This window comes from Pangasianodon hypophthalmus, chromosome 9, assembly GCF_027358585.1.
Source record: "Pangasianodon hypophthalmus isolate fPanHyp1 chromosome 9, fPanHyp1.pri, whole genome shotgun sequence".
NCBI lineage: Eukaryota > Metazoa > Chordata > Actinopteri > Siluriformes > Pangasiidae > Pangasianodon > Pangasianodon hypophthalmus.
In genome coordinates this window covers 22,619,730-22,646,381 of record NC_069718.1, presented here as the reverse complement: position 1 = coordinate 22,646,381, position 26,652 = coordinate 22,619,730, and the positions used below count along the sequence as shown (strand labels likewise).

The 26,652-nt window shown below is 38.0% G+C and overlaps 2 protein-coding genes across 3 annotated transcripts in view; both read right to left on the bottom strand.

Moving 5' to 3' along the window:
• Window positions 1-3,989, bottom strand: part of tph1a (tryptophan hydroxylase 1 (tryptophan 5-monooxygenase) a) — an 8,794-nt gene extending 4,805 nt beyond the window's left edge. The window contains exons 1-5 of one of the 2 annotated variants that reach the window (XM_026919492.3): window positions 3,757-3,989; window positions 1,407-1,544; window positions 741-924; window positions 221-321; window positions 1-48 (exon numbers count right to left, since the gene is read on the bottom strand). The exon at window positions 1-48 is cut by the window's left edge and continues 20 nt beyond it. In XM_026919492.3, the coding sequence (XP_026775293.3) occupies window positions 1-48; window positions 221-321; window positions 741-924; window positions 1,407-1,544; window positions 3,757-3,852 (567 nt within the window). In that variant the 5' untranslated portion in view covers window positions 3,853-3,989. The remainder of the gene's footprint in view (window positions 49-220; window positions 322-740; window positions 925-1,406; window positions 1,545-3,756) is intronic. The other variant, XM_026919493.3, reaches the window with a different exon arrangement.
• An 11,462-nt stretch (window positions 3,990-15,451) lies between these two features.
• saal1 (serum amyloid A-like 1) lies at window positions 15,452-26,094 on the bottom strand. Its single transcript, XM_026918741.3, has 13 exons — window positions 25,935-26,094; window positions 24,034-24,167; window positions 23,843-23,944; window positions 22,580-22,663; window positions 21,472-21,551; window positions 21,286-21,345; window positions 19,311-19,426; window positions 18,999-19,161; window positions 18,546-18,628; window positions 17,023-17,193; window positions 16,744-16,931; window positions 15,923-16,015; window positions 15,452-15,818 (listed from the first exon to the last, which is right to left on the bottom strand). The coding sequence occupies exons 1-13, from the start codon at window positions 25,936-25,938 to the stop codon at window positions 15,705-15,707; spliced, it is 1,392 nt and encodes a 463-aa protein (XP_026774542.2). The 5' UTR covers window positions 25,939-26,094; the 3' UTR covers window positions 15,452-15,704.
• Window positions 26,095-26,652: the final 558 nt, after the last annotated feature.

Below are 26,652 nucleotides of genomic sequence, written 5' to 3'. Positions count from 1 at the left end.
ATCTGCAAAATATTTTCTCCTTTTGCGGTAGACGTTGTCCTTAAATCCCTACAGAACAGAAGCACAACAGTGAAGGGAGGAACACTCTAAGACCAACGTGTAGCAGCAGAGGATGTGAAACAGCGACACAAGACAGTATCTAAAATGTACATTACATTTATTCAGTTGTGGTATCTTTTAACAAATCGTGCTACTGTGTCAAACAATTAACAGTGTTTACCGGGTGATCAGCATCCAGATCCGATCCATACATCAGCACACGGTTCGCACAGTTATCCAGATCAGAGATCTTCCTGGGAAACCAGGGTACATTTTCCATTTCTGTGAAAGAATAATAATTTCAATTTTTATATAAATGTGTGCATGAATGAAGATACTGAAATAATGGTTTAAAACACCAGTGACAATATGTTTTATATGGATTTTTCACAATTAGCTGATATACCATTTGTATGCTGGAGAAAATCTTAAGACTGATTTGAAGAAAAAAATTGCTTCATTTGCTCAGTGTCCAAGTAGTTGATAGTATGATTAGTAATAATGAATCATATATTCAGTCATTAGTGTACACATAGGCATAAAATGATGTAAAATATTTAGAAATTTTTAGGGGTCCGTGTGCAAAATAATGTGTGAAAAATTGCACAACAGCTACAAGCTGTTTATACGACATAGGTGTACAATTTGTTCAGGCTATGTAGTATGCTGTTTGGCATGTAGCTGTGATTTCCAGTTCGTACCGCTCTCTTCAGGTAGTCGGTTGTCGGACACGTCCAGCTCGAGCACGTTGACGTGTTTACGCAGCAGCTGGATGATATCACTGAGCTGCTCGCGATTACTGTCGCAGTCCACCAAGATCTCAAACTCCGAGTTGCGCCTCTTGGACTTTCGGGATTCGATGTGCACAAGGTTGACGTGGTTCTCCTGTTGGTAGAAATCAAGATTCAAGAACTTTACTGCCATATGCACAAGCTTTCTTTTTACAATGAAATTCTCATGGATGTTGCAGTAAATAATAAATAAAGGACAAATAATAATTAAAAAATAAAAAGTAACAGCAACATTTTAAAAAAATATGTGCAAGATTTTGTTCAGATTGGAACCAGGGAGCAATATAGTATAAGAGTAGGAAATATAAAAACTATTCGACAAAAATAACAGTGGTGGTTATTTATGTTGAATAGTGGCATCTATAAAGTAAACGTAAAGGTACGCTCGGTTGTATCTGACAGCATTAATTTTTAAATAAGCGTTGATTAAGATTTGAAGATGATGTTTTTTAAAATTAATTATTTTAGAGAAATAATTTAACTAGGCCTACGGATGTTAGATGCTTTTCTTTGTTTGAACTCTATCTTACAATATGACCTAACTAAATACTAAAAACACCGACGAAATATGATTACCTGGAACAGTTTCAGTGCTTTGACGAGCCCCCCGACTTCGTTCTTCAGTGTGAATACTATAGCTGCATGACCCTTTTCTCCAGACACACTCTTGTTATCTTTGTTCTCATCAATCTTAGGAAATGTCAATTTGTTCATCTGTAAAAGACGCCAAAAAAAAAAAAACCTGTCAGTGTGATACGTGTCTGTGTCCCCTGTCAGAGCCCGCAATAAAATGCTTATCAGCTCTTTTAAAACACCGCATTAAGGGTGTGGATTAAATGGGTATGGATTAAGTGAAAGGGTCTTCTTAAGAGCACTTAATTACATAGCCTAATAAGTGTGCCCACAAGCACTCGTCCTCTCTTTCTCTCTCTCTCTCTCTTTCTGTCTCTCTACAAACAAGAGATGTCGCCTAAATGATATTCAGTTTCAATAGTCTATTTTCTGAATGTAGTCTTTCAGTAAAATGCTTTTTTTTTTTTTCTTAAATTTTGAGTAGTCAGAATACAGTGTCAGTGCTCACTGTTCAGCACCACGGACAGAGATCGCTTACACTCTGAACACTTGGGTACTGACCGCTGTAGTGTGTGCAAGCGTGAACTGAAGTAGCTATCTGTGTGTGTGCGCTGTCCTGTCTGTAGTGCTGAGAGCATGAGGTTCACTTTAACCAACACTGAAAGAGCAGGAGGTTCACTTTAACCAGCACTGAAAGAGCATGAGGTTCACTTTAACCAGCACTGAAAGAGCATGAGGTTCACTTTAACCAGCACTGAGAGAATGAGGTTCACTTTAACCAGCACTGAAAGAGCATGAGGTTCACTTTAACCAGCACTGAAAGAATGAGGTTCACTTTAACCAACACTGAAAGAGCATGAGGTTCACTTTAACCAGCACTGAGAGAATGAGGTTCACTTTAACCAACACTGAAAGAGCAGGAGGTTCACTTTAACCAGCACTGAAAGAGCATGAGGTTCACTTTAACCAGCACTGAGAGAATGACGTTCACTTTAACCAGCACTGAGAGAATGAGGTTCACTTTAACCAGCACTGAGAGCATGAGGTTCACTTTAACCAGCACTGAGAGCATGAGGTTCACTTTAACCAGCACTGAAAGAGCATGAGGTTCACTTTAACCAGCACTGAAAGAGCAGGAGGTTCACTTTAACCAGCACTGAGAGAATGAGGTTCACTTTAACCAGCACTGAGAGAATGAGGTTCACTTTAACCAGCACTGAGAGAATGAGGTTCACTTTAACCAGCACTGAAAGAGCAGGAGGTTCACTTTAACCAGCACTGAAAGAGAATGAGGTTCACTTTAACCAGCACTGAAAGAGCAGGAGGTTCACTTTAACCAGCACTGAGAGAATGAGGTTCACTTTAACCAGCACTGAAAGAGCATGAGGTTCACTTTAACCAGCACTGAGAGCATGAGGTTCACTTTAACCAGCACTGAAAGAGCAGGAGGTTCACTTTAACCAGCACTGAAAGAGCATGAGGTTCACTTTAACCAGCACTGAAAGAGAATGAGGTTCAGTTTAACCAGCACTGAAAGAGCAGGAGGTTCACTTTAACCAGCACTGAAAGAGCATGAGGTTCACTTTAACCAGCACGAGTCTCCTTACCTCAATCCCATTTGGAGTGTGATGAATGCTATTAATAACACCGCCTTACCTTAATCTTAAAACGGATTGTGGTGCAATTAATCACTGTTCTTACGCGCATTGCATTTACTTCTTAAAGTCTGGATAAAGTAGATTCGGCTGAGTTTAGAGTTTCTGACTTTTTTTTTTCTTTTTTCTTTTTTAAGTAGCCTCAATTAACAGCCTAAGTTGCCTCGCCTTTGTTTTTTGACCTTTCTCTAAGTTAAGGCACTGTATTTTGATACTTCCATGTGAAGTGTCAAACCACAGCTTTTACAGGGTCTCATCCTAACATATGATCTAGCCTAATTACGCACAAAGTAGGCTGATTCGACATCTGGAGTGAAAATTGATGAGACATGACTGCTTCCACTGCTGTTCTGTTTCTCGGACACACACTGCGCCGCGTTCTTGACCTTCTTAAAGCCTGACGCACGAACAGTCTCGCCCCTGTGGCGCGGCTTAACGACTTTATTAAAGCTCATGTCTGGTTAATAAATCGACCATACACACCTGTGCATACGTGAGACATCGCAGGACCTTAAAACTTAAAGATATTGCTTAAGAATAACTAAGTTTATAGGCCTAGTTGATGACTTTCACGGTGCGTCAAAACCAGAAACCTCAGGATAGTAGGCTGTCATCTCTTAACTTTCTCAAACTGCTTCATCTAGGAAACTCAATCTAGGAAACTCAACCCCAAATACAAGTAGACTGCAGAGTCTCACCTCATTATTAAGCTGCTTTTCTTCCAAACACAAGCCGAGGTTCATTGAGTCAAAGGACCTTCCTCTGCGCGGCCCCTCGCCTTTGCTCGAGTACATGGTGAGGTCTCTTGGACGCGCGCTTTTTATTTGGACCCGTGGGTCAGTCTGTTATTCTGCAGGATGGAGTGATGCAGTGGAGGAGTGCGCGATGCTACTTATGGACGCCAGTGAGGAGGGACAGGACGATGGATGGTAATCTTCCCCCGCACAGCGAATGGAAAAAGAGCAGTGCGCCTCACGTCATGGGCCACAAGACCCACGCCTTTTTTTTTTTTTTTTTAATTTTCTTTTCATACATAAAATGCATAGTGTAAACGCAGAGGACTTCGTCACTTCGTGGTAATGAGTCACATCAAAAAACAAACAAAATCTCCAAGTGACGAAGGTCTGGCTATACACAGGCTATACACAAAATAAAAAAAAAAATGGCCAAAATATTCAAAACCCTTACATCCCTTTATCCATTTAAAGAGAAATGTGTTTCCTGTTCCCTAAAGGTGCAATAGTCAATATTTGTCATTCCTTACTAGCACAAACAATGGGGATATCTATCCATGTACCGCCTACCCTACACAGGGTTGTGGGGTAGCCTGGAGCCTGTCCCAGGGAACTCGGGGCTGGAGGCAGGGAACGCCCTGGACGGGGGGCCAGCCCATCGCATGGCACCATTGCACACACTACAGACAATTTGGAAATGCTAATCAGCCTACAATGCATGTCTTTGGACTGAGGGGAGGAAACTGGAGTACCCAGAGGAAACCCCCAAAGCACAGGAGAAAATGCAAACTCTGCATACACAGGGCGGAGGTGGGATTCGAACCCCCAACCCTGGAGGTGCAAGGTATACGTACTAACCACTAAGTCACCATGCTCCCCGCAATGGAGGTGATCATGTAGAAATAATAATAAAAAAAAGCCATTTTAAGCCATTTTTTCAGAATAAGTGTACTGCGTAGCTGAAAAAAAAACAGGCTGGAGACATGCCTTCTGGTCCGGAATGTTTGTTTGTATTTGGATTGGCCTGTTGTCAGTTATTTCAGAGACACGCCCACACCAGCCCATCACATCCTCTTAAATCATTATGAGGAGAACTTTGGTAAGAGCATGTTTAAATGTTGAGTTGTAACTTTCAAAATGTCTTAAGTCTTAAGTAACTTTCAAAATGTCTTAAGTCTTAAGTAACTTTCAAAATAATGTTTGAAACAAGGATGAAATTAAGGATTAAAGTAAAAGCCTAAACCAATGAAAATATGGGTCCAAAATTCTTGACAAAATGGTAGGCTACGCTTCTTCAGAGTATGATAGAAACATTTTTCCTTCACGTGTAGATCGACCTTGAGGAGTTGAGGAAAGTATGTGTGATGGGGTATTTTGTTTTATTAATGGCACAAAAGCTTAGACAATTTGGAACTTCAAAAACTGTACCAATACATTCACCCTACAAGGCATAATTATTAGAGATAATGAATTGTAAAACCCACAAAAAAGCCCACATTTACACATTTCAGCTGTTACTGGCATGACAGGTCCAAATAAGAAAGCCAATTAAGATATTACAGATATGTTTGACCATCTCTTGAAAAGAAAAGTATCTCAAATGTCCTTGAAAATGAAAAATCTGAAAGTGTAAAAGTGTGGTACAGGACAGTCAGTGTGACCCATTTGATCCAGCCACTCTGATCCACTGTGCAAATGTGGGTCAGTAATTTTTCAGGCTTGATGCATGTGTAGGGTAAAAGGCTAAGAGGATTATGTCTCATCTTCACTACACCTTTGTGGCCAAAGCTCCCCAAGGCTTAATGTCTAACATGGTGCATCCCATAGATGATTGGTCTTAGTAAGATATGGAACTACAATAAGAGAACTCAGAAATCAAGAACTCTCTTTCCCTCACAGAGTACTTTGTAGCAGATGGATTTCTTGTTTTTAATGTTCAGATTTAATGATAGGGTGTGTTTCTCAGGCAGTTACGATCAGAGTAATGCTGTCAACCTTCTATACAGTGTTTGTTCAGGCAGCTAAAAGTAGCCTCTGTAAGGAAGTCCATAAAGCAAAACTGCTGTGACAGGATATTAGAATTACACAAATGAGTGCATGTGTGTGAGGAAGTGTGAAAGAGAGAGAGATCGAGAGAGAGAGAGAGAGAGAGAGAGAGAGATGCAGTCAAGAGCACACCCTCATACAGAGGAAGGGGAAGAAATACTCTCTAAGACAAAAACACAATAAAAACACAAGAGAGCGTGGTATAGCGTAGTAAGGATTTTCCATTCATTTTCCGCTTCAGTGAGACTGATGTTAGAGTCACTGGTGTAAACTGTCAGAAAAAAACCTCATCAGAATCAATTAGAGAAATGTTATAAAGTGAAGGACCATGCACTTCACCATCAAAAAAACTCTTTCTGTTTCAGATTTAAAATAAAATCATCTTCATAAAGTTTTCTTGATGGATTCCAGTGAGTCAGTTAACTCATAAGTCTCCCTCTATATACAGTTAGGTCCAGAAGTATTTGGACAATGACAGAGTTTTTGTGATTTTGCCTTTATACACCACCACAATGGATTTGAAATAAAACAATCAAGATGTGATCGAAGTGTAGACTTTCAGCTTTATTTTAAGAGGTTACACAAACATATGGCATTTATCATTTAGGAATTACAGCCATTTTAAGCAAAGTACCTCCATTTTCAGGGGCTCAAAGGTATTTGCACAAAGTGACATAATTGTAAATATAACCAAAATTTTAATACTTGGATGAAAATCCTTTGCAGTCAATGACTGCCTGAAATCTGGAGCCCATGTTCCCAAAACTCAAATTCTGAGTTTCCTCCCTGGAGATGCTTCGCCAGGCCTTCACTGCAGCCACCTTCAGTTGCTGCTTGTTTGTGGGTGTTTCTGCCCTCAGTCTTGTCTTCAGTAAGTGAAAAGCATGCTCTGTTGGGTTGAGATCAGGCAACTTGGCCATTGAAGAATATTCCATTTCTTTGCCTTCAAAAAGTCTTGAGTTGCTTTCGCAGTATGTTTAGGGTCATTATCCACCTGCACTTTAGAGTATAGCCCTATACACCTCAGAATTCATCTTGCTACTTCTGTCAGCAGTCATATCATCAATAAACACCAGTGAGCCCGTTCCATTTGCAGCCATACATGCCCATGCCATAACACTGCCTCCACCATGTTTGACACATGATGTGGTATACTTTGGATCACGAGCTGTTCCTTTCTTTCGCCATACTTTTCTCTTCCCATCATTCTGGTACAAGTTAATCTTGGTTTCATCAGTCCAAAGAATCTTATTCCAGAACATGGGAGGCTTTTTTTAGATGTTTTCTGGCAAAGTCTAATCTGGCTTTCCTGTTCTTGAGTGTTACCAGTGGTTTGCACCTTGTTGTAAACCCTCTGTATTTATATTCATGAAGGCGTCTCTTGATTGTAGATTTTGACAATGACATGCCTACCTCCTCCAGATTGTTCTTGACTACTGTTAATGTTATGAAGGGGTTTTTCTTCACCAAGGAAAGGATTCTGCGATCATCCACTTTAGTTTTCTTCTGTGGTCTTCAAGGCCTTTTGGTGTTGCTGAGCTCGCCACTGCATTCCTTCTTTTTAAGAATGTACCAAATTGTTGATTTGGCCACTCTTTTTTCTATCAAGTTTTTTCTATCTCTCTTATAGATTTATGTTGTTTTTTCAGCCTAATGATGGCCTCCTTCACTTGCATTGAGATCTCCTTGGACTTCATATTGGTAGCTCCAGTCAAACAGCTGCCAAATGCCAACTCAATACCTGATATCATCTCCAGACCTTTTATCTGCTTCATTTGTCTTGAAGTAATGAGGGAATGGACCACACCTTGTCAATTAACTTCTTGTCAGTCAATTGTCCAAATACCTTTGAGCCCCTGAAAATGGAAGTACTTTGCTTAAAATGGCTGTAATTCCTAAATGGTAAATGCCATATTTTTGTGGAACCTCTTAAAATAAAGCTGAAAGTCTACACTTCGATTAGATCTTGATTGTTTTATTTCAAATCCATTGTGGTGGTGTATAAAGGCAAAATAACAAAAACTCTGTCATTGTCCAAATACTTCCGGACCTGAATGTATTTGTAAAACACAGCCACTGTGAATGTGTGGACATTGACAGAGACTGGTATTACTTTTTTTTATGTGGTGGTTTTTTTAATTAAAACCACCATGTTTAATCTGCATAAACTGAGATTTTAACTGCCACATTGTCCTAATATTTGTCATGTGTAAATGCATGAGTTGGCTCTTCGGGTGTAAATCACAAAGGCCTACGCTGATTAAACAAAATTATAAAAAAAATAGCAATATATTTCACATAACAGTGACTTTACAACAGTTTTCCAATGTCAGTCTGTCTAGATGTGCACCAATTGTTCACTGTCAGTTGTGTTAAATATGATTGAGGTGTTAGCCCATGAATGGGTTATGCTCACCGGCTGGTATATTTGCTTTATTTTTAAAGCACTTAATTTTCCTTTACACAGAGATCCATCAGGGTGAGCAAATAATTCATACAGTGCATTAGTGATCAATATCTCTGATAACCTGAAACACATATCAGCAAACAAACCTGAGCTGTATAAGCAGACTGTGAAACACCATTTATGGCCAAACACAGGGTTTTAGCTGGGTTTGTGTTGAGGACAGAGCACAAAACAACACTGTGCAATAAAAAATACAAATCATGTTAAATATCAGACAATACACTTACATTATGAATCATTTTTTTTCAATAAAGATATTGACTAATATTTAATATGAATTTTTATCGGCTGTTTGGTAATTTTATACCCCTTTTATAATTATGAATTTATTATTACATTACAAATTATGTTATCAGTGACCATCCATGGTGTATTCCTGCTAGTGTTTCTGGGATAAGCTCCAGATCTACTGCGACCCTGACCAGGATAAAGTGGTTACTGAGTGAGTGAGTGATCATGTTATCAGTCAGTCCACAAATAAAGTAAATACTTAGATATACATTCATTCATTGACCTTCACTAAGTGGTCCATTGGTTCTTATGTACTTGTGTTATTCGTGGTGAAGCCTGCATATCTGGTGGATTTATAGTATTATGCTGTTTGTGTGTGCTTGTTTTATTGGAATTTTGGTTTTGAACACTGAATCTTGTCTTACACAAGTAGTCCTGTGTACACAGGTTTTATATCCTTTTGAATGTTGCGCCCTGGTCACGGTAACAGAATATCCCATCCCACTGTATGGCCAAAAATTTGTGGACACCTGACCATCACACCCGTATGTGAGTCTTCCCCAAACTGCTGCCACAAAGTTGGAAGCACACAATTGTATAGGATGTCTTTGAATGCTGTAGTATTACAATTTGGAACTAACGGGCCAAACCTGTTCCAGCATGACAATGCCTCTGTGCACAAAGCGAGCTCCGTGAAGATATGGTTTGCTAAGGTTGGAGTGTCCTGCAGACAGCCCTGACATCAATCCCACTGAACACCTTTGGGATGAACTTGAACGCTGACTACGTGCCTGATTTCACTAATGCTCTTGTAGCTGAATGAGCAAATCCCCCGAAGCCATGTTCCAAAATCTAGTGGAAAGCCTTCCCGGAAGATTGGAGATTATTATAACAGCAAAGGGGAAATAAATATAGTCAGGTGATAGTCAGGTGTCCACAAACTTTTGGCTATACACCGTATATGTATATAATTAAGATAAAAATGATAAAAAGTACTTGACTTAACAGTAAACAGTGTTCCTAAAATCCCGCAGCGTGATGTTAAGACACACTGTTACAGGTGTGTATGTTTACGGTGTGTGTGCTGTCAGGGGCAGTGTGTAAACCCTGATGAGACTCACCTGGCGGAAGGCAAACAAACTCACATCAACATCAGAGAGCTATTGAGGGGCCTGGATTGGGGAGGAAAAGAGGATCAAAGCGCTGTCCTCTGGGATCTGGAGAGACGGGATGTACTTTGGTGATGGACCTGATAAGCACCAGGCCACATCTACAGGTACAGAGCCTGCTCTGTGTTCTTATCTATAATGAGGGAGTTTGGTGTGTCAGCGTGGATGATCATTCAGATCTTTGCAAAATTACTGGAAAGAATGTTTAATAAAAATCTTTTCCCCTTTTCTATATCAATCTCTTTCATCATGTTTTGCTTTTCTGGCTCCTTTTTTGAAAGTCCAGTCTACATCCAAGATCTCTTAAGGTAAGGGAACAATTATGCTTTATGAACACCATCAGCTGTGTCCATGTAGCTGCTTTTAATCACCTGCAAGACACCAGAAATGTACAGAGAAGAAATAAAAGACACTGTGACTCAAACCACTGCTTTTGTGTTGCACTGATTCACACATATATTGTTGATCATTAGGGAGGTTTACATGTCATAGATCGTTATAATGAGCACTCAGTGGTGGTATGGAATGCTCTTTCTGGTAACCGAACACTGGTAATTAGGTTAAGATGCTGCTAGCCATTACATGGTGCTTGAGAATTAGAAATGTCATGTCAGGACACTGTGCACTTTCATGCCTTTTGGTGTTTAGGTATAGGATTCATACACCATTTAAACTGGTCTTAAATACATTTCTGATTACCGAAACTCAGATCTCTCAGTGCTGATGTTTCTGTAGAAATGTTGAATGACCTGCAAATATCAATTATTGTTTAATTTCTGAATATAAAACATGAATATGTGAATGGTTTAAATATGAAGAAATTCATCATGTACACATGCAGTACTTGAGCCATAATAGCAATAAACTAAATTAAAGTGAAATAATTTATTAAACGTATTAGCTCAGGCTTATTTCTCACCCTCCCCTTTTTCTCTACACACAAAAGGAGCTCAGTGTTAATTAAAGACAGGGCAGGCTGACATTATGCAGCTTCTAGCCCTTTGTGCTGAAGAGGCTCTCTCCTGCTGTAGAGAAAGACCCGTGTTACTGTGAGCTCAACGGTGCCCACTCATCTCATTACAGACTCACCTCATTACACAGGCTTATTTGGCAGACAACCAGTAAAAGACACAACAAAGCTTGATTCATCGGTTATCAACCCTAATACTGGGTCCAGCTTTAGGTAGCTGTCCTTGAAGCAATTCACCTTGTATCTCATGATTCCAGCCAATTTAAAGTTTACATTATTAAGAAATCAAATTTCACAGATTATAAATACATGTCTGAGTAATTTGCAAATCTAATACATAACATGCAACCTGAATAAAAAGCAAGCAAATTGCTCAAAGTAAAGCCAACATTATTGAATATAATTGAATACAATTCCACATTATGTTACATCTAGACAACACTATATCCACATAAGAGAGTCATTATATGTATATGTTGCCTGTGTATTCGACTAAAACCTGATCTTTGACTCGGAAAAAACAAAAAAAATGCTCCCTCAACTCAGAATTTCTGCTTGTGAAGTTGTCTCCTCAATCCCGAGTTCAGCAAGTGACGTTAAATCAACATGGCTGCTCACAGCATCAGCAGTAAACAATGTTGCACTTCTTTCCTTTAACTTTTATGCTGAATTAATCTGTAAATACCAGCATTTGTTTTAGATAAAACGGCATACAGACATATTCACCTCTTAAATATATAACATGGACTATATACTGTAGTTTGCTGTTTTGAGGAGGTCACAGTTAGCTGGCTAGCTTGTTGCTAACCAAACAGAAACAATGAATGTACTGGGGTTGAAAATGGCGTAATTCCATGTTCTGGTTTCAGCATAAATTCTTTCTATTCACCTATTTAATAATATGATATTAAGGCATGATAATACAGAAATCATACAGAGTCTTCAGAAGCTAGTCATTCATGTATGTGTGTCCAGGTAGCAAAAAAACAATGTCAAAGACATAACCCCTACATCTGTCTTGTTTCTGTTCATTTTGTTCAGAGGATTTAGACATCTACGTGCTCACACACACCTACACACACACACACACATACACATACGCTCTCTCTCTCTCTCTTTGAGTGCTTGGAGATCCTGTTACTCTCACCAACTACCCCAATGTGACAGTACCTACAGGGACAAACACAAACTAGATATAACCAGCTATAATGCCAGAGGCTAAAGCTCATGGATGCTTCACATATACTGTATACACAGTGTCAAAGATTTTGAAAAAATTTTGAATATATTCAATATGTACTATATATTTATACCTGAGCCTTGTTGAATTTTCAAATGATGATTCATTTTCTCTAACTGCCTCTCTGTCACTAAAAAACATATTTTACAAAAAACATATAAGTTGTGATATGGTGAACTTTCCTGTATGGAGACGTAAGTTTAACCTTTAGTGCTTTGTAACAGTCAGTACGTTTTCTACCATTTGGTCTTTGGGTGGATTTTGCACTTTCTTGGTTTCTCAGTAACAAACTGAATTTTTTGTCTTATTAACTTCAAGAGAGAGAAAAAGAGAGGCTGGTGAGGGAATAACTGTGTATAGCACCTATAACCTAAGTGCTAACAGGAACTGTTGTGTCATTCATTAAGACATTACAAATTGTAAGCATTTGCAAATCACTGTGGTATTATAGGAATAAAAAACATGCTGTTATGCAACACACCATCCTGTCATTGATTATTTTTCTATTACAGCATGCCTTGTCATATTTTATTCCTTACAGTACATAGCAAAGGAGAGCAGTAAGACATCAGTACTCCTCAGCAAATTATAAATTATTCTTCTGAAACAGACAGATTAAGTCGGAGCTCAATACCAGTGCATCTATACCATTACATTTGCATTTTTGTTGCACACCTAATATGGAAGCTAATACAGGTGGATCTGTTATCTCAGACAACCACCAACACACACACTCACACACACGTCCATAATCTTTATTTTATATGAAATTATTTCCCTTATTGGTTTCCATTATACAATTCAGATATTTAAAGAATGATTGCATAAACACACACACACACACACACACACACACAAAAACACACAAAAAACAGATTTGTCTTCACGGATTGCAATTAGCAGCCTAACTCTTAGCATGACAAAAGCTTCACTTAAATGAAGTTGATCACTCATGTCAATCCTGGAGATAATGTCTCAGTGAACTTTCAGTGTTTTATCAAACTGCTTGAGAATGCATGCTTAATGTCAGAAATGTAAGAAGGAATCTAAGGAACAATCTAAACAAAGAGGAGGAAAAAAAAAACCATGAAAAAATGTATGAAGGTACGGACAGGAGCAATCAAAGGTGTGATGGCGTCAGCAGTCTATTCTGGGCCGACAGGAACAGAAGGATTCATGATGGTGACGGCTGAGGGGAAACTTTCATTGTCATACTGTTGACAGGAGATAGAGAAGCGCCGGTTGCAGGAAATGACAAAGCGACTGATTAGATGGAGTTACTAACGCTTTAATGAGACAGGTGAGGGGGAGTGAGAGATTGGGAAAGACACGATATAAGAGAGTGTGTGAGGAAGGGAGAGGAATGAATGGAACAGTGTACGTGCCAGGCAACATACATTTGTACACATATGCCTCTTCAACAGCTTTGTATTGTCGACACTCATGTATTTTTAATCACTTTATTGTTAGTCTTTTGAAACAGTTCCCAGGTAGCCCTGTGTGTTTATGTCTGTTCATTTCAATGAGTTCCATTGAGCAGCCACACGAATGCTGCAAAATGTATGTTCATGTATTGCACATTTAGATGACCATATTTTTTTTTCTTCCAAAAATAGATCCTTTAATAAACATCCTTTATTTAGGGTATGATGACTGTGCCTCTATTACTTCTGCATCAGCTGAAAATTTGGTTAAATAGAACAATCAACAATAAAAAAATCCAAATCCTTAGATTTGAGTTTTATGTTTACAGTGTTATTTCATGGAGGATGCCTTGTTATATGTGGAGTTGAATGTTTTGCCTGTGTGGTGTTTTGACAGAGGACTGTTCTGCTTGGCTTGAATCTGTTGTTGTGGACTGTACCCATGAACAGTTCCAGCTTAGAAACATCCATCAGCCTTTAATTACCTTTTTCTCCTCCTTTGCTAGGTTTATTTTTTTTTTATTTTCTGTCCAGACACCAGTCAATTCTCATCAATCTATTGAAGCACACATGCACCTCCAAACCTCACAGAATCTCCCGCAGACACGGGCACATTCACACTTCACTGGTAGTGGAATCAGGCCAAATAAGCCATGAAACAACGTCACTCTCTGACCTTTCTGGCCAACTCTAAGCCTAAAAATCATGCACACTAGAGCAGCCTTAATACTAATATTAGCAGGCAAGCATCATCACCGTGGTTTTGCTAAAATTCAGCCTTTGCTGCACGTATCCGCCAGGTCTTCCTCCTACACTCTGTATTTCCATGATAATCGAGCCATTTGCTGCTCTGCATATCAATCCCAAGCGTTAATTAAAAATCTGTTATATTCTTGCTGGCGTCATTGCCTAGATCTTGTGCGCAATGGTTTCCTATGGAGGGGGGTGAATGATGTCAAAATGTACATTACTCATTTAAATTTTGCTTTGTACTTGGATGGCAATCAGGGTGGGCTACATCCTGTACGTGAGACAACTTGAGAATCAAAAACATAATGGACTCAAAGACCAAGCCAGTAAGAAAGCAAATGACCAATTCTCAATTACTTTTTACATCATAAAAGAAACTATTAAACGGAAGGACTGGTCGAATACTAAATGCAACTGCGTATGAAATAGTAGTCTCAAACTCAAGATTTAATGGATAATATTTTATACACATTTATCTAAGTAACTGTAAGTATTGAGAACGTCTGCCTCAGTTTGAGGCTTTGCTGAAGATGGTAAACACTTCAGCATGCAATGAGAGGACACTGAAGTGGAACGTCTGCTGGGTATGGCAGCAGTTGCTATGGAAGCTAATAAATACGTTGAACTTCAAGAAAATACACTCTGTCCACTTTAATAGGAACACCTGTACACCTGCACCTTCATGCAATTATCCAATCAACTAATCATGTGGCAGAAGCACAATGCATACAATCATGCAGAGCTCAAGAGCTTCAGGTAATGCTCACATCAGACATCAGAATGGGGAAATATGATCTCAGTTGAATGTTCGTTGGTGCCAGACAGGCTGGTTTGGGTAATCCAGAAAACACAGAATAGTGTAACATCCAGTGAGAAGAGGTTTTGTGGGAGCAAACGCCTTGTTGAAAAGAAGGTCAGAGGAGAATGGCCAGACTGGTTTGAGCTGACAGGAAGCTTATAGTAACTCTCTTTACAATAAGCACTCTTTACAACCATGGTGAGCAGAAAAGCATCTCAGAATGCACAACATGTCAAACCTTCAGGCAGATGAACTACAAGACCAGCAACCCATATCAGGTTCCACTCCTGTCAGCTAGGTGGCATTTTTTTCCCATCTTTAGTCCAGTTTAGATGAACCTGTGAGCACTGTAACCTCCGATTCCTGCATGGGAACATTACTTCATTCTCTACACAGGTAATGTGTTTGTAATAAATTGGATGGAGACTATACATTTATAATTTATAGGTATAATTTCAAAAGTTAAAATTTCTAAGATATGTAGTAGGAGCTCTATCTCCAACAGATCTCAACAATAAGCATCTAGAATAATCTTGTCATACATCAAATCTGTAACTCAGTAATTTAAGAAACGTATGTTTATTAAACAGGCTGACCATTACAACAATGCACACACACAAAAGACAATATGAACACAACACGTTCAGTGTCTGTGAGTCAAATATTTGTTTCAGTCCATAACAAAATTGAACATATACTTAAGACATATACCAGTTCTGTGCTGCAATTTTAAAAGATAAACGCGCATGAGAGAATCATCCTTCGCCACAAAGAGCTCCAACAACAACTGACATGCCTAATCCAAAATGGTGTATTTTACGTTGGCTCCGGCTTAGGCTCGTTTGATTCTGATGCGATGGAACACTCCTTCTTTATAATGTCTGCTAGTTTAGGCTCCACCTCGGTCAGTGTGGAGATGAAGCACAGCACCTGCGCATAAAGAAAGACAGTATGTGTTTTAAATAACTCGGACACAGAGAGATAATGAATGGATGGCTGGATGGATGGATGGATGGATTGGGTGCTGGACTCACAGATGTGTTGTGCTGCGGCAATAGTGTCTTTACTGCTGACACCCAGATCTTCTCTGTAAGATGATCCATTTTCAGCAACTCTAACACAATGTCCTACAAGATCATGCAAAACAAAATTTATTGTTTACATTTTTTTTTTTTTTTTAAAATGATAATTTTATATTTGATGGCAAAGAAAAATCCAATCCAATATGTTGTCTAGAGCTACTGAAATACGTAACAATCTTTTTGGTCCAACGATCCATCACTTTAAACAGGAGAATGAGTCTGAATTAAATGCATGCAATTTATGGCTCTTATTTTCATTTTTTTATTTTTATAATTAAATATAAAGCAAACTATGCACCCTAAGAGTTTACGTTTGAAAAAGAAAACGTCTAAAATAGCGTTCTAGAGCATATAGTGCTTAAAGCACATAGTGTATGCTCTACAGTGAGATTATTTAATATTCTACAGTGAGCATATATTGTGAAAGATTAAAGATTTTTATTTTGTGGATGAAGAGCAGTAATGTCACTGTGGATAAATAAAAGCAAATCAGACATGTTAAAGTTTATGATAAAATTATAAGACCCCTCGTGGTTTCTATTTGTTCAAGAAGGCAAACATTTACACCTTCTGTGGGTTACGTGATACAAACACACGGGCAGGTGGCTCTAATGCTAATGTCCATTCTGTCTATATAGGTATAAAATTATAGGCTAAACATCTGAATATATTTAAATACTAAATGGTTTCAATAATTATTTGTTGAGAAGAACCAAGCAAGTATGCAGGTGATTTAGGGTCTGTAACCTAACCATCCATTCTGTACATCTCACCATGGACAGACGTGTGAGCAGAGTCGAAAGTAATTCTGCTGCTATCTCAGCCAACACCTGCAGCTGTATATCTTTTTCCTCGTCCATCTTTCCATATGTCGGTCCATCTCCTGACTCCTGATGCACCCCACGCTGATTTTCCTGATCAAAGTACAGGATGCGAAGAAGACTAGCCACCAAGGCTGAACCTGTACCAAAAACACCAAAATATACATTGATAATTTTAAAAACAGGCCAAGAGTGTGACATGATTGGGGAAAAGCGATTGTGTGTCCTCACTGATGTTTGTCTGAAGGTTGGTGTGTAAGGCAGATAGCAGTGCGAGGGCGGGGGCCAGGAGTGCCTTCTGCTCCTGCAGGATGAGAGGAGGGTCGTCAGGCTGGCACAGATCCTCACACACCACTTCACACACCATCTTCCATACTGAGACACCGCACCCTCCATCTGAAACTGCACGTACATGCAGAGAGAGAGAGAGAGAGAGAGAGAGAGAGAGAGAGAGAGAAAGAGAGAGAAAACAACTCTGTATTAAAGTTATCAGGGGATAACATCTACAATATAATCAGTAAACAATAAAACTGTGAATGGGATAAAAATTTAGTTTCATGCAGCCATTCTGGCAAGCAGAGATCCCTATTGTCTTTAGAGTGTTGGTGTGTGTCAATTCCCTGAGTGGACACAATATGTTTTTCATAAAAATAGCAATGTCATGTTTACTGGCAAGCCTTATTTAGTCAATTCCTGCATGAACTTAAAGAGTTAGTCTGGTTGCATTTTTCTGTCCTTTTGTATATAGAGAATACATCAGTTTTCACCATTACTGGTTATATATAGTGATGATTTAACCATATTTTTTAAATCTTCTAGCTCTGGTATGTCACACCACAAGCAATCAGAGTGCAGCATTACCAGAGTAGGTTTTGATTGACAACAGAAACTTAGCCTGTTTAGTTTGGTGAAAACATCTGTCTGCAACTGAAAGTTCAAGGCTTTAACACAAACATAAAATGTAATCAGTAATAAAATCTGTAAGAAGCTGTATGAAAATGACAGAAACATACGAGTGATTGCACAGGTGGCTCCCAAATGGTGCAACAGAAAAGTGCACATACTCACATATTGTAGCGTTTGTTGCTGTGGTTCGCATAGCTTAGGATACTTAATACTGAACATATCTACTGTTGCAAATACACATAACATCCCCTATGCCAAGCTGCTCTCTCCCAGACCAACAGAATCACTGTACACCATCCAGCAATAGGTACATTAGTGACGACTAAGGAAGATGTTGTGTGTTATACTGGCTAGCTATGTTGGTTAATTTTCACTTCAGATTTATCAAATTTGCTTAAACGACCTGAAAGAATGGGCACCCAAAATACAAAATAACAGTGACATGGAGTGATACATAGGAGCGTCTAAATATCTTAGATGTTACCTTGGCCCTGACTGGTCTACAGAAATAAAACGCTGTCTATAGATTAGCCAAATAATGTCCACCATCTTCTGCTGTACAGGAAAAAAATTTCATGTTACCTCTACACAATAAATGCTCTCCTTCTTTCCTTCCTATAAAGACATCATGAATGTCCGTGTTTGTTCCATCAAGTTCAATTTTTGTACTTCATTCAGCAGCCTGGGCTTTTAACATTCACTGGTAACCAAACTAGGATGATAGAACCAACAACCCTGTTGGCTACCATAAATGTAATGAAGGTAACAAATGATGAGTTACATATGCTGATACTTGCAATGCATCGCCTGTACATATAGTATTTAAATCAAGTCGAATCAAGTCTCACTGAGATTCTGCAGTCCTTCATCTACGGTAGTTAAGAGCTGAAGAGCATGCAGATATGCTTCAAGGGCCTTTGGACTCTCCTTCCTGAAAAATACACACACACACACACACACACACAGATAGATATAACCTTCACATTCTACAATTTAGACTCTGGATGCCACTTGTCAAATATTATAACTTTATAACATTTCAAGTGAAAATTAAAGTAATCCTGTAAAATTCAAGCTTGGTCATGTGCAGCAAATGGATTATCCACTTGATGCCAAAGTAAACTAAAAATTTTTTTTGTCTTTTTTAAGCTTTATGTTTTATGAATCCTAACATCTGTTCAAGTTACTTGAACTTCCATGATGCGAAGGACATAGAAGCTAATGCATACGAAAGTTTATGCTCACTCCCCCTCTCCCATGTGCACACACACGCACACACACAATTAATTAGTGCGTCCAACCTAAGCTGTACAGCAGCCTCCAGTAATGCAGAAGCGACATCCTGGTGTGTGTCTTTGTCCTCGTCACTCTCACTAGATGGCCCAGCCAGCCAGCTCTTCATCAGCTCCTCATCCTCATCAAACAGCTTATCAACAAGTTCTCCTACCTTTACCAATAATTCCACTAATAAAAGAGAGAGGGGACCCCACACACACACACACACACATACACGAATATAAAAAGATTAAACAAGATTAAAATTTGTTTAAACTTGAGTTTAACCAAGAACAAGATGGCAGTTAGATCTCATTTAGAAACTTCTAGATGATTACCATTTGTCGAACTGCGCATTATGAAGCAAAGGTTGTTGCATGTGGCTGTCTGCTGCTGTATCCTCTGTAGCCACAAGGGAGCGACATCTGGTTGAGAGACACAGGTCAGGAGAAGCCTGAAAAATAATATGAACTAAGGACAGTGGAAACCTGTGCACAAGGGAAAAACGGTACTGGTAGAACTATATTAGAGCTGATGGATGGTGGTAGAACTACAACCTGTAACATGCAATAACCCAACATGTCATGCATCTTTTAAGGAACTGGCTGGATAATGTTAGAGGCAAGTATGGCTACATTCACATTACAAGCTTTGCTGCACAAAAAGGTTTGTTTTTTTTCCTGAACAAACTGCAACAAGTTTGTCTTGATTGTTCAACATTTATGTTTGGAGCCACACATTCATTAGATTGAACAGACCTTGCCTATTAAATGACTTACATGTCCATATTTTCAAAATCAAAATTCAGTGAATCCCAAATCAGATTGCATGATTCTATAATGTGCTTGCACTTTAAAGAAAAAAAATTAAAATTTTCTTTTTAGGGTTACATGGGTTGCATGTAATGGACATGTATCCAGTCTGTGTGTCCACAAGTGTCACAAATCTGATTTCAGATTTTGGATTTTCAGTGTTATTTTTAGATTTAAAAAAAAAAAAAAAGTAGGTATTCCTTGTAACATAGCTTGAGTTATATTCAGGCCTTATAGAAGGCATTAACATTAGGACTATATGAATTAGAGTTGCATGCTAATGATTATTTTAATTATCGATTAATCTATCAATTTTCTTCCCTTCAATAGTAATATAGTAACAGTTGGATTAATATTATTTTTTTAAAAATATATTAAATACTAAAATATTTATTTAAAAAATATTTATATGCAGCATTTCAATCAACTAATACTACTACAGAATGCTTACCTAGGCTTAATTAAATAACGGGTCACTAAATACAACATTACTGACATTTATCAGATAATCTGTCATGAGACTATTATCAAGTGCTGTTATCAAACTACCATAAGGCGATGGTATTCTGTACATTTTTTTTTTTTTTTACAGGATCTGCATACTTTTTGGAACTATATGTCTTACCCGCATTTTCAACCAGACAAAATAAATAAAGGCAAAATAAATATCTGCTGACTGTCTCGCTAACTGGAAAAACTGCTTATGTAATTTGTCTTGCTGTGTGTGGCCAGGTGAATCATTTTCAGTGTGTGGAATCAAAGTCAAAGCTTTGAGGCAGACTCTTAGTTTTCAAAGCCTGGAATCAGTAAATCGACTCTCTTCTGTGAACCAAAAGCAGGATGGTGACTAGATGACACAAGATATATTGTATAAAAATATAAAAAATATATATTGTGTATGCTAAAATAGTTATGTACAAACTAACTGATTCAAATAGCTTCACTACTTGCTGTCCATCAATGCTTAATGCACAAGCGTCATGACATGAGTTGTGTTTTGAAAGGAGAAAATGTTTGTTGCATAGACTAATCAATCAGTCAAGCCCACGTTCAGTCACTGTCATAGAAAGTACCGACTTTTGGCCAAAGCAGCATGAAATAATGACTTCTAGTAGGGCAGGAAAGAGGGATAAATATGACCATACATGTGTAATGCTGCTAGGGAACGTGATAAGGAAGTACAACTCAATATACACATGGATTAACCAGGGACATCAGGCTTCCACTGTTTTTAACATTCCCACAAATGCATGATTACAAATTTAAATATTCCTCACAAAAAAACACAAGTTATGTCATGAGGCCAACAGGCTTTAGAGGTGGGTTTCTGTGTTGTAACGTGCTCTGCCGTTTCAATCAAATGCATTTTTGGTCTAAATGAAATGATGCAACATGCCACAGCATGCATCATATCACAGTCCAACTAACCAACAATAAAATTTAAATAAAACCATTACAGTTATATCAGCTACAACCTACCCGTTACAACCAAGTCTCTCACCTGCATGTCTCTAACAGTGTGGGAGGATCACTGTCACCCAACAGTAAGAGCAGAACATCACTAGGGGAAAAAAGAAAAAAAAATATATATATTTTTTATCATTGAATCATCACATTTTGGAGATAGTACAAATGTTCAGTGTTTAAAAGTATGAGTTCGATAAAGAACATAAGGATGTTTACATACCCTAGTCCATCATTCTGGCTAATGAACATACACGTATCAGGGAAACAGGCCATATTTCCCAGAATTCCTATACAGATTTCCTGTAACAGAGGGTGTGGTTTTAGCTGACAAAAACTTGACATCAATTAGCGTTCACTGTGAAGGCTCTGATGAAAAAAGTCTAGTACTTCTTGGTACTAATTTACATGCAGGAAATAACCTGAAAATATACCTGAAACTCTTTCAGACATTTGACCCAGATGTGACCTTGTTCTTTTAAACTCCTCTGATATTATTATAATATATTAATATTATATATATTAATATATTATTATAATATATTAATATTATATATATTAATATTATATTTTATAGAATACTGTTTAGAATTATGATTTTTCTTATTGCTAGCTCATATGGTGACAGCAATGTACATGATATTATCATGGCTGCGTTATTAGCATGTTTTGATTTATTCCATATGAGTAATAGCGTTTTTTTCTTTTAGTTTCACCTTCCCATGTTCAGGAGCCCTCTGACTTTAGACTGAATTGTCACGTCACAGTTTACACAGGATAAAATTATAAAAGGTGAGTCCAATTCTTAGGTTACAGAGCTCCAATAACAAAGCAGTCAGTTTTTATTTCTACAAAAAAAAAAATTAAAATTAAAGTTTAAAACAAAAAGGAAAAAGTGTATATAACGGAGAATAGAAAAAGTGTATAAATAGAATATAGAAGATATAGAGGGATATAGAGTGATATAGAAGGAGTAGCAGTAAAGTGTCGAGTGCAGTCTGTATGTTACGGTAAGAGTAGTTCAGATATCTGTCAATTTATTTGACTACATGACTAACAGCACTAACAACTAAGATCTCCTTGTTTGCTCTTAGCAACTCCAACTCTCGTGTTTCTGTGTTGTGTTTGTTAAAACACAACACTAATTACACAACAGTAAGACGTCACAGTCATTTAAATACGATAATATAACTAAGAACAATGGCCTTTTTCATTCATAACACAGTTTTCAAAAGTAAAATCAGGTTACACACGTCATTGTTTTTACATCAAGTTGGTGGTATTAATTTTATTTATCTTACAATGTGTACGGACCGCCATGGACTACTTACAGTAAGGCGTGGATGACGTGACTTGGCAATTACTCCAAGCAGGATATCTGGAGTTTTGAACTCCTGTAGAAAACCAGCCACATCCTGAAGACAACAAATACAGTGAACATCTCTGACAATAACACAACAACAAATGAAGCCTTAAATAATATCAGTGCATTAGTGAAGAGAGACCGAATTTGCCGAAATAGTCATGTGTTCAAATTGTAATAAGCTGCTACTTGTGTTTTTACAGTAAAGTAACTTAGAACAGTGGTGTCAAGTGGGTTTTATTGTTATTCCTCCATATAACTTATATACAGGGGGGTCCGTAAGTATTTAGGCAGTGACACAATTTTCGTAATTTTGCCTCTGTACACCAGCACAATGGATTTCAAATGAAGCAATCAAGATGTGATTGAAGTGTAGACTTTCAGCTTCAATTCAAGATGTTTAACAAACATATTGCATTAACTGTTTAGGTATTACAGCCTTTTTTTTTTTTTTTTAACAGAATCCCTCCATTTTCACAGGATCAGAAGTAATTGGACAATTGATGGATAATCAGTTTCATGACCAGATGTGGCCTGTTTCCTCGTTATTTCATGACAAATTAAGGAGATAAAAGATCTGGAGTTGATTCCAAGTGTTGAATTTGCATTTGGTAGCTGTTCATGGGAACTCTAAATATGCAGTCCAAAGAGGCGTCGATGCACGTGAAGGAAGCCATTAAGCCAAAAAAAAAAAAAAAACAGACCTATCAGAGAGATAGCAAACTTGTGGTGGTTGTACAGAGGAAAATTACAGAAATTGTGCCACTGCCCAAAGTGTACATTGGCACGAAGTGTTTCTGCAGAACCATGGTGTGACAAATATGAGCCAGCAGTCATGTGAGACAAGTGCTAATTATACAATAACAGCTCAACAGAACAGCACTGGATTATACAGATTATGAAATAAGTGTAAACAGTTCTCTGTAAACTGTTGCCTCTAAACCATTATACAGTTCATGTGAAAAACTGTCCTGGCAGCAGCAGGATGGAAAAAACTGGACCTCATGTGCGTAATGCATCATAAAGACTCTAACACACGCTTTTATCAGCTGAACACACAGAAATAACGCTAACAGATATAAATCATGCACATAATATCTTGTCTTTGGCCAATACCATTTCCTACCCACCCTACTGATTGTGTTCGGATGATGTGCATAGAATACTCATAAAAATCTTTCACAGTTCAAATATTGAATATATTCACAACGTCAATTGTCATAAGGCGTACCTTATCCATGGCCATATCCCAGACTTTACACAGCTCCTCCTCAAGCTCATCAGACAGTTCTGTCAGACCTTCTCCCTGTTCTGAGTCCTGTACTGTCACCATCTACAGGGGAAAAAAATGTATTCGTAAACCATTCTGCTATTAGATCTCTATAATTTCTTACAAATGCTCCCTGAAAGCTCAGTGAATACCTGTATAAGGCGAGTTAAGGTGCTAAAGAGCCAGTGCTTGCTATACACGGTCTCCCCAATAGCATCATCCTCTTCAGCAGTCTCATCATCTCTGTCGGGAGGCGGCGATGGGTTACGATCCATCTGTGGTGAGGCTTGAGGAGAAGATTGTCACGTTATCATTTGCCTCTTCAGTGCAGTTCTCATTACCATCTGAGAATGTAGACTAATGAATACAATAGCTGGTAAAACTAGTACTCCATAGTTACAGATTTTATATTGAGCATTTTATAGTCCTTGTTGCCTAGTTATTAAATACAACATATGATTCACAATGTAGAATTATTGTATTGTAGAGTCTACAGTTGGGGTCAGAAGTTTGCATACGCCTTGAAAGATCTGAAAAACGTTAATAATAAAAAAAATAAAATAAAATAAGATGATTGGTGTAAATTATTATTATTATGTCTTCTGGGAAACATGTAAATGTCTTATATAGCTTCTGAAGGACAGTACTAAATAATAAAAAAAAGATCTCTAAACAAAATAACAATTTACACCGATCATCCTGTTCAAAAGTTTACATCCCCCCAGCTCTTAATGTATCGTGTCGCCCTCTTGAGCACCTGTGAACGTTTGCACCTTTTGTAAAAGTTGTGTACGAGTCCCTCAAATGCCCTCAGTGTGAAAAGATGGATCTCAGCATCATATAGCCACTGCTGGAAAGGGGTCAAATATGCAGAAGATGCTGGAAAAGCAAATAATGTGCAGGAGCTGGAGGATCTGTCTGTAGAACAGTGGGCAGTTTAACTGCTCAGGACAAACAAGGGACTCCCTGGTTCTGGAGAACCTCCTGTCATACACATTGTAGTGTTTTTTCCCTCCCGTCTCTAACACACCCACTTCAACTCAGTTAGAGCTGTTAATTAGATGATTTAATAAATCTGGTGTATTGGGTGCAGGGAAAACATGACACAGTGAGTATTAAGTAAGATCTTCTACACTCCTGAGGAAAATAAAAATTTAAAAAAAGTCTAAAATGGCAAATATGAAGCTTTTAATGGTCTTAACAACAAATCATTGGTCAGGAAATGAGCAAGAATGAAACAAATGCACTCCTGAGAGCTCCTGAGCCTCCATTTACTCATGTACGTTTGCTGCAGTGAACTGTTTGTTTGGGGAAAAGCTAGAAACAGGGAAATTCACTTATACAGTCTTCTTGTACACAAAGGTAAAATCATGATAATGATTCAAATGTTTGATGTAAAACTGACACACATCTGGGTGTACAAAATTTTCCAAAAATATCTTTATTTTATTTCTAATTTTTTTTCCCTTAAAAGATTAGTCATTATTTGGTTCTCTGTCACACCTGATGCAGCCCATCAAGAGCCACAAGGCTTAAACATTTACAGAAACCAAAAGGAAAAACTTCCTATACTAACTTTCTTTATCTATTTGTTTCATTCTTGCTCATTTCCTGACCAATGATTTGTTGTTAAGACCATTAAAAGCTTAATATTTTGCTATTTTGGGCTTGGACCTTTTTTTTTTTTTTTTTTGCCCAGGAGTGTATATCATGCCCTATAACTGTATATCCAACAGGTAGCTGTTTGGATCACATCCTGTGTTAAACCCTGAGAACACTTCTCCTCTGTCTCATTAGTAGTTTCTGAAACCTTTTTCAGGAGTCAGGACTCATATGTGTTCTGACTCACATTTCTTGAAATATCAATATTCGAGCACAAAGAAATAAAACTACGTGTGTGAGGGGGAAAAACTACAGAGGAGATATTTATCTAGAGTTCTCCAGGCAACAAGAAACAAAAACATTAGCCATTAAGTTAGCAGCCACTAGTTTATTATTGGAGAAAGCATTTGTTTGGGTTTGTTTGGGTAATAAAGTTTAGACAGCGCCTCACCCATTAACACAGGTATAGTAAAGATGCCAGGCTTTCCAGAAACAAAACCAAAAACAAGAGGGTTTAATTCAGACTTCTGACTTCAACCACATGCATTTCCGCGCCATACTTTATTTTTCATGGCTGCTGTTCTTCTTCTTCCTGTTCAGTAGTGGATTAAATAAACATCGCCATCTAGCGCAGGGATGGCTGAACTGTTCATAGTCTAGTGACATATAAGGGTACGTTCAAGTGCTCCTGGGAAATTCGTATTTACGAGTTGGGAAGTCGTAATTAAGTCGTCAGGTGTGTTCAAGTCACTTGAGCAAGATGGCGGTGTACCTTCTCTTAATTATAATTAAATAACTACAAAAAAATAAATAAAAATACAGCAAGGTTTTTAACTCTGCTTCTAGAAAATGAAGAACAAAGTATGCGAATCAGGTGTGTTTTGCTTTTTTATGTTTTGAATCAATTTATGAAGCCACTGTAAACTTTATCGTTACATAATAATTATATCGTAATTGTACAATGCTTTCGGATTTTGTTCAGGTAATTAGCTTGTTTTATTGTAAACAGAAAAAACCTGACAGAGACATGTCACTGCTAAACACACATTCATTTTCAACTAATTTACCCTCAACTACAGACTTTGCATCCACTGATTCCACCATGTTTTCTTACTGACACAACATCCCAACTCTGAAACTCAGAGCTCAAAGAAAATCCTGAGTTTCCC